The 9247-nt window shown below is 44.7% G+C and overlaps 1 protein-coding gene across 1 annotated transcript; it reads left to right on the top strand.

Annotated features, from left to right (window-relative positions):
* The first annotated feature begins 536 nt into the window (after positions 1-536).
* On the top strand, positions 537-8750 carry slc16a12b (solute carrier family 16 member 12b). The gene is made up of 7 exons (XM_067244743.1): positions 537-636; positions 2488-2900; positions 5477-5580; positions 6077-6220; positions 6656-7256; positions 7483-7742; positions 8036-8750. The coding sequence occupies exons 2-7, from the start codon at positions 2773-2775 to the stop codon at positions 8311-8313; spliced, it is 1515 nt and encodes a 504-aa protein (XP_067100844.1). The 5' UTR covers positions 537-636; positions 2488-2772; the 3' UTR covers positions 8314-8750.
* The last annotated feature ends 497 nt before the right edge of the window (positions 8751-9247 follow it).

The following is a 9247-nucleotide window of genomic DNA, read 5'->3' as shown; positions in this document are numbered from 1 at the left end:
AGAAGTGACTGTGCAAAGACTAGAACTGACCTTCTGTTGTTGGGTAGAGTATATTCTATTGTCTTGGTGTCCCTTCCCTTAGACCATTATCTCCATCCTTCCCTTCACCCATCCAGGTCTTTCAGGTCAGATTCAGGACCGATATTGGGCCTAACCTGAGCAACTGTTCTGTAACCACAGAGAATGGTTTACGCCGATACATAAAACTTGTTGGAAACGTTAAATAAGGTAGTAAATGACCACCAGCCAACAATCTCTAGTTCACTGACGCACAGTAGCCAATTCCGAGGCGTCCCAGTCTCCCATTCGCTGTCAGTTAAGAACTGTACATTTGGGTACATTTGCTCACGATGTTAAGACGTGTATAATTGCATAATTTATTTTCACGTGTTGGGAGGAGTGTGTTAGAAAGAGTGGGGGTTGGCGAGTTTCTGCCCGGCCACCTTCGTATGCTAACTTCAGCCATCCTTATAGCGCTATGAAGTTCAAAGACAGGATCAAAGGTTTGGCAAAGGGGAATCGAGGTTCATCCTAAATGCTACCGAGAACGGGCTGGTATTTGGAATTGATGAGGCTGCTGAGAAGAGGCTTAACAAGTGACGAAAAGCTGTGTAGGCTGAGAGTGACCAAGAAAAGGTAATCACGGATATAATCCAGACACAAATCAAAACGACTATAGCCCTACAAATTTCTCTGAAGTCATGCAAACTTTTCAGTTGGTTTTATGCTGCATTCCTTTTCACACATTTATGTTTAAAATGTTTTTTTTCCCTTATTTTTGCAGCCGTCTTTTTCAGGTGTTGATGAATGTTGTGTTCCTAATAAATGGTGTCCCAGTGTAAAGTTTTAAAACTATCGAACAAAGGTTCACTTATTTCAAGTACATTATTTATAATATAAAAAAGTCGAAAAATATTACTACTAACATTATATCTTTCCCACATGTTTCACGTCTGCACGTTGTACTTCATTGGCAATTGAACGTGTTCCACTTACAGTAGCCCGATAGGAAAATATGTAGACTATGACTTGACTCGATTAAACAACGATTAGGCTACCGAATGTTGCATACAAAAGTGAGTCTTTCACAAGCCTAAAATAACGCAAAGAAAAATGTCAGTTTGACATATTTTTGCAATGTTCAGACCCAAGCAAGTGGTTAAGCTGCAGCCGCGTGACCAGTCCAGTAGGCTACAGTATGTTGGGGTCTATCAACGGACGCAGAACAATGTATTCTTATCATGTTATTACTAGCCTACTTTTTTTTAACAGAATCTTGTGGATTGTTGATCATACAACTTCAGAGACATATTACAGCAACTGCACTATTCTGAAATCATAGTCAAACGCGCCCACAAAATACACAGTCTGCCGTTTTGACACCCTGGTAATGTCAATTATCCATCAGAAAGTATATGTTAAAATAAGATATTAAACTAAAAATAACGTTTCGTATAAACCGATTTAGTTAGTCAGATTGGACCCCACTGCAATTGGATTGTTTTCTAGATAATGGTTGGCTACCATATCAAATATAATTTCTGTAATAAAGCTCCAGGTGTATGGCTATATAAACTAGATATCTATACCCTCAAAGTTGTGCTGGACTCTTTGAACCCAGACTGTGCAGGCCCCCTGCAGTGCAGCAGTGTAACTGCACCCTGGGAGACTGCCTGGGGTTGCCAGGGGCTGGCCAGCTGGGGCCATGCAGATATGCAGTCCAATCATTCACACTCTCCAACTGCCTGCAAACCAGCCTTTAGGATAGCTTGATTAGAGAACTTAAAGTAAAGGAATGTTCTAAAACTGTATGCTAATTTTATGCATATGTGCTGAGGGGAATGTGTTTTTGAAACAGACAAAAGTCAGAAAGGGGAGTAGTGTGAGTGCCTTTTCCTGAGTTAACATGTATTTAATGATAACCAATGCAAGACTATTATTGGAATGCTTTATATCACAATTGATTGGTTGTTCTTTAGCAAATGGGGAATCCTGTTTGTAAGTCATGCTTCCTTGGGGTCAAGGAGGCTGTTGTTCTAATGTGTTAGAGCCAGGCACATGGAACATGTACTCAAAAGGGTCTCATAGAATGACAAGGTCAGAAAGTAATACTGGATCTCTGGAGTTACCACACACACAGGTCATAAACACCATATTAGGACTGTCTCTTCTTAAGGGGGTGGGTGTGTATGTTTGTGAGTGTGTCTGAGGACATGTCAGCATACACCTACATTCATTAGCAGACTTAAATTGTTAGTGGTGGTGTCACTTGAAGAATCAGACTAGACCAGACCAGAAGAGACCTTTCAGTCACTGCCAGCACACTTAGTAACAGATCACATTTACTGGCCAACGTTGGGATCTGTTCAAACTTCAATTTTCCCGCAGACGTTCTAAAAGATCTTGGTGGTGTTGGTTAATGCATCATCATCATCTTTCCAAAGGTCAGTTAATGATTGCTGTCCACTTTGTGATTTATTAATGGAGGTCCAGCCACGGTTCAGAGTGGGTATATCCTGTGCCTATCAGCAGCTGTGGTAACTAAAGGCTGAAGGACCATTCCTGGGAGCTCTGGGTCTGCCTACCTACTGCCTCCACTCTGGAACTCACTCTCCAAGCTGCCTGAGCTGAGAGCTAGCCTGCCTTGGGACACCTGCCCTTGGGAATTGGCGGACAAAAGAAGAGAAGATAAAGAAAAAGGAGGCTGAGACCAACAAGAGATACAGTAAAGACAGAAGAAAAGAGAGAGACGGAGAGCGAGGGGTCCTAAACATGGTGCACGCTGCTGCAATGGCTCATGGGAGGAAGCGGGGCCCAGTGACTCCTCCTGATGGGGGCTGGGGCTGGGTGATCGTGATGGGCTGCTTCATGGTCACCATATGCACGCGGGCCGTCACCAGGTAAGCAACATCCTCCAACATACACACACACACATCATCCAGGCCACGCTATGCCTGAGCAGGTTCTGGGTCCAACCCACCCCAGGGTCTGAACAGTATAACTGGGTCTAATGTAGGGGACCACTGACCCTTAAGCTGACAATGCTATTAAGACTACTGGTTGCATCATAATGGCAAAATTACCAGCAATGTCATATAAAATAAATGCCCTGTAGTATGTGAGACAAATTCAGTTTTATTTTTGTGACAAGTGCAGCACAGCAACATGTAACATAATATCATCTCAGAAAAGAGATAGCTTTCTCCCTCAGATGAGATAGCTTTGCCAGGTCTATATTATGGAAGATCATCTTGGCTTGAGTAACACACTGGTATTCAAAACAAGAGGAAACACATCGTCAATATACATCATAGCCAAGTCTATGTTTAGCTTACCTTGGAGCAAGTGTCACTTTCAACCAGACAGGGTTACCAGACTGACAAGCAGACTGGGTTTACGATGCTAGGGGGACACAAGGAGAAAGAGTAACCCACCGTGCTCAGGTTACAGAGTAGTGTGTAAACAACATGCAGAGCTACTCTAGCAGAGGGAACAGCTACAGGACAACATGCTAAAGTGACCCGAAACCTCGGTAAACACAATATAGAAATATCACTGCTGGAACTCTAACCCCGGTCTCATACCTAGTCTTTCAGTGATTGCCAAAAGGAGAACTTTCATGTGGACTCATTATGAGTATGCTGGCCCAAATTACCTCTGCTACACCCTGATTTTAACATATACTAGTTAGACAACTGTAACACAGCAGTCTGAGTCTTTGACTAGTCTGATGTTTGACTAAAACAAACACACACAGACACACACACACACCCAGGGTGGTTTGGTATGACAACACCATCTGGTCCCTCTTGGCCCTTTAGATCTCTGTTTGGTTAAAGAGTTCTATTAACCGAGGTGACAGTTAATGTGGACAATTGTGTAATTGGTTGTACGAAGCTGGTGAAGAGCCTGGTGTGTGTGTTTGTGAGCGTACGCATGTATATGTGTGCATATGTAACTATAGTAGGTGCGTGCTCTCATGCATAGAGGCTAGAGAATAGGTTTAGACAGTAGAGTAGAAGTGTGTGTGTGTCTCTTTCAAGTCTCATATTTCAGGCGGTTAGTCCTGTTTCAGGGACTGATCTTGACAAACTTGTATCACCACAAACCTGCCCGGATCTCTTTCAGATCAGAAACAACATCTCGCCAGTACACAGCGTTCAGGTGTCCTGCACATTTATTTTACCCTAAGTGACGAACAGTTTATCGCTTGCTCATCCCCCCCCCCCCACACACACACACACACACGCACACACACTTATCGCATGTCTGGTGCTGTTTGTTCAGGTGTGAACTTTTGGGGAGGCGGGAGGAAAGGGAGGTTTAACAAATTGCTAGATAGACCCCCCCCCCCTCCCACCACTTCTCTCTCCTACATCTTTCCACTCTTGCTCTCTCACTCCGTCCCCTACTCTCTCTGAAAAGTTCACTGGTGCTGGCAAGTTTGAACCCCCAAGCACGACAAAGAAACAAACTAAGTTGCAAGGAAAATTCAGTTTACTAGTCAATCAGGCAAGGTCAAAACCAGGATATCCTTCAAAGAGGCAAACACATACTGACAAGGGGCAGCCAGGGGATCCCAGGTCCAGAAAGCAGGCAAACAGGGTCAAGAAAAGGGAGCTCTGGAAAAAACAGGACTGAAGAAAGCTGGAAAACTTGATGAGAAACACAAGACAATCTATCAGAGAACTAAGGAAAGCTAAGTTTATTCAAGCTTGGGGACTAATGAGGGATGGGGAAGACCAAACAAGGTGAATGCAGGGCAACAGGGAGTGGCGGGATCTGATATGACAGGGGAGTTTTAGTGACGTGGCATGAGAATAACCTGAGGTGAACCAGATGAAAGTAAAGAAGAGTTAGTGGGGTCATGACACTCTCCCCCTTCTCTCCGACTGGCCTCTTCTTCCCTTTCACTTTCACTCTCCTCTCACTCCCGTAGCTTCTGCTGTCAACTTTTCTCTCTTCAACAACTGACCAGTCTAGAAGGGTATCTACTGTGTGTGGATCAGCTCAGTATGTAGGGTATTTGTGGAGGCATACAGAGTATAACCACAAGAACATACAGCATGTCCCCCTCTTAAACAGCACAGGCAACCAAGCCTAGTCTTACACAAGGCCAGCCTATTGCATCACGACCCCCAGCCTCCCAATCTCTCTGTGCGACCTGCTAATTACATAATCCTGGAGAAAGCTCAAACAAGATCCTGAGAAAGCCTATCTGCATGCTAGCTGTGTGTGTGTGCGTGTGTGTCAGAGATTTGTTATCAACGTCAAATACTCTAAGCAAAAAGATAGGGAAAAAGACAAGTCATAGAAGTAGATATTTTACCTCAAGTCACGTTATATGTTGTATCAGCATGTGTAAACACATATAACATATTATATAAACATATATATAATCTGAACAAAACGTACACAATGAACTGTATAGTTTATTTCCCTCCTCTGTGCTCTCCATCTCCTGGTGTTATTCCAGATGCATCTCCATCTTCTTTGTGGAGTTCCAGATCCACTTCGGGAAAGACTACTCTGGTACCGCCTGGATCCACTCGCTGGTGGACTGTACCACCATGCTTTGTGGTAAGATTGGAAGCACACACTCACACACCTCCACACACGCACCCCAGAGGTTTTGCCCATAAACCATTGGGCCTTTCAAACGGTAATGGTGCTTCACAAGTTATGTGTGACTGCCTCTGTCCATATGACTAGAACAGTTAACAACTTGGTGTGATGTTCTGTTGTGTGATGTCTCCGATAGCTCCTCACACTGGCCTGTAATGTAATTGCAATGTTGAGGTGATGAATAGGTACTGTAGGCTGCAGCATGGTTCTTGGCTGACATTAGAGCCATTAGACTAGCACTAGGGGATCAGGGATCACTGATGTGTACTTGCTGCCTAACATGTCACGATAATAGAAGTAGAACAGAAGATAAATCATAGGCTTTTTACAACAGTGTTTTTAAACAACTGTTCATCAACCACGAACGTCATATTTATTATTTATTACTGTTCAGGAATTTACATTGAAGTTAAACGTTGATGGATATGTTTGTTTGCGTTTATATCTACAGCCCCGATGGGCAGCTTCATAGGGAACCGTCTGTCCTGCAGAGTGGCTGTGATCATGGGAGGCTTCCTCTCCTCCACTGGCCTCATTCTCAGTTCCTTTGCCTCCAGCCTGGAAAACCTCTACCTCACCCTGGGGGTCCTCACAGGTAAGGACATTAGAACAGGCATCACACAGGCCACATAACCTCTACCTCACCCTGGGGGTCCTCACAGGTAAGGACATTAGAACAGGCATCACACAGGCCACATAACCTCTACCTCACCCTGGGGGTCCTCACAGGTAAGGACATTAGAACAGGCATCACACAGGCCACATAACCTCTACCTCACCCTGGGGGTCCTCACAGGTAAGGACATTAGAACAGGCATCACACAGGCCACATAACCTCTACCTCACCCTGGGGGTCCTCACATTTAGGCGCTTTGAAACAGACACCTTAGACGCCACATATTAGTAAGTTGAAAAAACACTGGCACATAACAAGACACCTATCAAAAGGGTCTTTAACCTAAGAAGGCACTTCATTCGATCCTTAACCAACTGGTGTCTTCATTTCTAAAAGTCATATTTGTGGTTGCAGGTGTAGGCTTTGCCCTGTGTTACACCCCGGCCATTGCCATGGTGGGTTCCTACTTCTGCGAGCGGAAGGCCCTGGCGTATGGCATCGCCATGTCTGGCAGTGGTATTGGTACTTTTGTCCTGGCGCCTGTGGTCCAGCTCCTGATCGAACACTACTCCTGGAGAGGAGCGCTGCTCATCCTCGGAGGCTTTGTCTCCAACCTCTGCGTCTGTGGTGCCTTGCTCCGTCCAATCACACTGCGGGAGGAGGAGGAGCCCCTCCCAGTGGACCCTGAACGCGGGTCATACTCCGTGAAGGTGGCCACAGTGACAGAGAAGGACAACAATGGCGTCCTTGTTAGTCCCGCCCTGCAGCACCGACCCTCCAACTGGCCCTGTTTCCTGTCCAGCAGGGATTACCGCTTCCTGCTGCTGCCTGACTTCCTGGGTCTGGCTGGGTCCTTCCTGTTCCTGGCCAGTGGCTGTAGCCTTCCGTTTGTATACCTGGTGCCGTATGCACTGGATGCCGGTGTCAGCCATCACCAGGCTGCTTTCCTGATGTCCATACTTGGGGTCATCGGCATCGTAGGAAACATCACGTTTGGCTGGCTCACTGACATGAGGTAGAAGGAACACAGTCTCCTGTGTTGTTGTTTTGTATAGAGATGTGTACACAAATAATATTTATATAAAATATTATTTTAGTATCACAGTCAAAACTACTCATCCTCCCTCCCTGTGTTGTTGTTGATGTTTTTTAGGATAGAAATTTATAAAATTGTATGCCAATATTGTCAAGACACGATTTGCTAATTGACAGGAAGTGACAAGATTGTCTTGTTCCCTCAGGTGCCTGAAGCCGTATCGTGCCGTGTGCTACATGGTGGCTGTGGGCATGGAGGGCCTCTGCTGCCTCTTCATCCCTCTCCTGAGATCCTTTGCCCTCCTGGTTCCCTTTTCTGTCCTGTACGGGTACTTTGATGGTGCCTACGTGGCCCTCATCCCCGTGGTTACCTCAGACGTGGTGGGAACACCTTACCTTTCCTCTGCGCTGGGGATTGTCTACTTCCTACATGCCATCCCTTACCTGATCAGCCCACCAATAGGAGGTAAGCTTTCCAGTCCTGGTCCTTTGCATCACCAGAGATGTAATTAAAGGAGATAGTATATTCAAAAGTAATGTCATTGAGTTCACCGTGTGGACCTCACAGTTAAACGAATGACAGATGAGAACATTTTACTTTGACTTTACTAGTTGTACATTAGACCTGTAGTCCTGAATCTCATCAATATATAACTTTATCACTTAAACACAATTTATTCAGTAATCTAATTTCTGCCCTCCACATGTAAGAATGATTTATGCTTTGAATGTGGCTTAACTATAATGTAACCTCCCCAGGCTGGCTGGTGGACACCACAGGCACCTACACAGCCACCTTCTTCCTAAGTGGTTTTGCCCTCATCTCTAGCTCGCTGGTCCTAGCCACCGTCACAGGAATACGCCACTGCAGAAAATCCATGGCTTCACGCACCGTCCCCACAGAAACCAAACAGGAGGTCCAATCCCCTGTCCAGGAAGACCTTAGTAAACCCCGCCCAGACAGCACTGCGGCAGACTGCTACATAGCCTTCAACACGGAGGCCAAACTCTTAGACAACAATACAGCTGATTCTTAGTGTTTTCCCAGAGGTGTTTTTCTCTGCCGTTTTCATGTGTCATGCCAAGTGTATTGGCGGAGGTGACAAAAGGGTATTTTTTGGAGTGTTGTATCAGCTGACGTTTTGTGAAGATTTGTTGACAAGCCTTCATAGACAGCGCCATTCAAACTGACCAAAACTCCTGTCTTTAAAGCAGCATTTGCAACCAAATATACAGACCATCCCTCTTCAACCAATCTGTCAGCGTGCCATCATTAATGTGCCTCTCTTGCAGGGATGCCATTGGCTGATAGAGATCGTTGTTGTTGTCTTGTTTTTTTTTTACAAAAATGCACATGTGCTGGACTCTATGTAATTTTTATGAAGCTGGCTGATGCTCCTAATTCAGTCATGAAATGACAGATCCCATGTTGATGTTACAAAAGACTGTTACTACACTGAACATTATAAACAACTACATTGAGAAAGAAATCATTTCCACTATCACCCTAACCCAGAACTTCTGTTCTACATTAGAACAACTCTGACCTGGGTCCAATACTTACATCAAGTACTCAGTGTTTGAGACGTGATTTTTTTCCGTACCTTTGACTGTTCCACTGGGTTCATGGTAATGTTTTACAGAGTAAAACCGCTTCAGGTTCTTGATGTAACCTCTTAATAGCAGGTGAATCAGCATAACCAGTCACTATACATTTAACCAGATCTGGTGGGAATTTTTATGACGAGTAAAGTTATATGAGGTGTAAGGTGCTCCTGGAAAAGTCATGTGTACACTGGTATGGCTGTTTGACACAAGTCTATGATTAATTAGCTGACACTCACCAAATCTGTTAGTGCTACATATGCAGCTCCTCTTGAAGCTATCTATGCTGAGATACTAAGTTTAATGTGTCCAAACAAGACAATGTGTCAAAGGACCATACTTGTTTTGATAGAACAAGATAAAACA

The sequence above is a fragment of the Osmerus mordax genome, chromosome 10 (assembly GCF_038355195.1).
Source record: "Osmerus mordax isolate fOsmMor3 chromosome 10, fOsmMor3.pri, whole genome shotgun sequence".
NCBI lineage: Eukaryota > Metazoa > Chordata > Actinopteri > Osmeriformes > Osmeridae > Osmerus > Osmerus mordax.
This window is presented reverse-complemented; position numbering and strand designations above follow the sequence as displayed.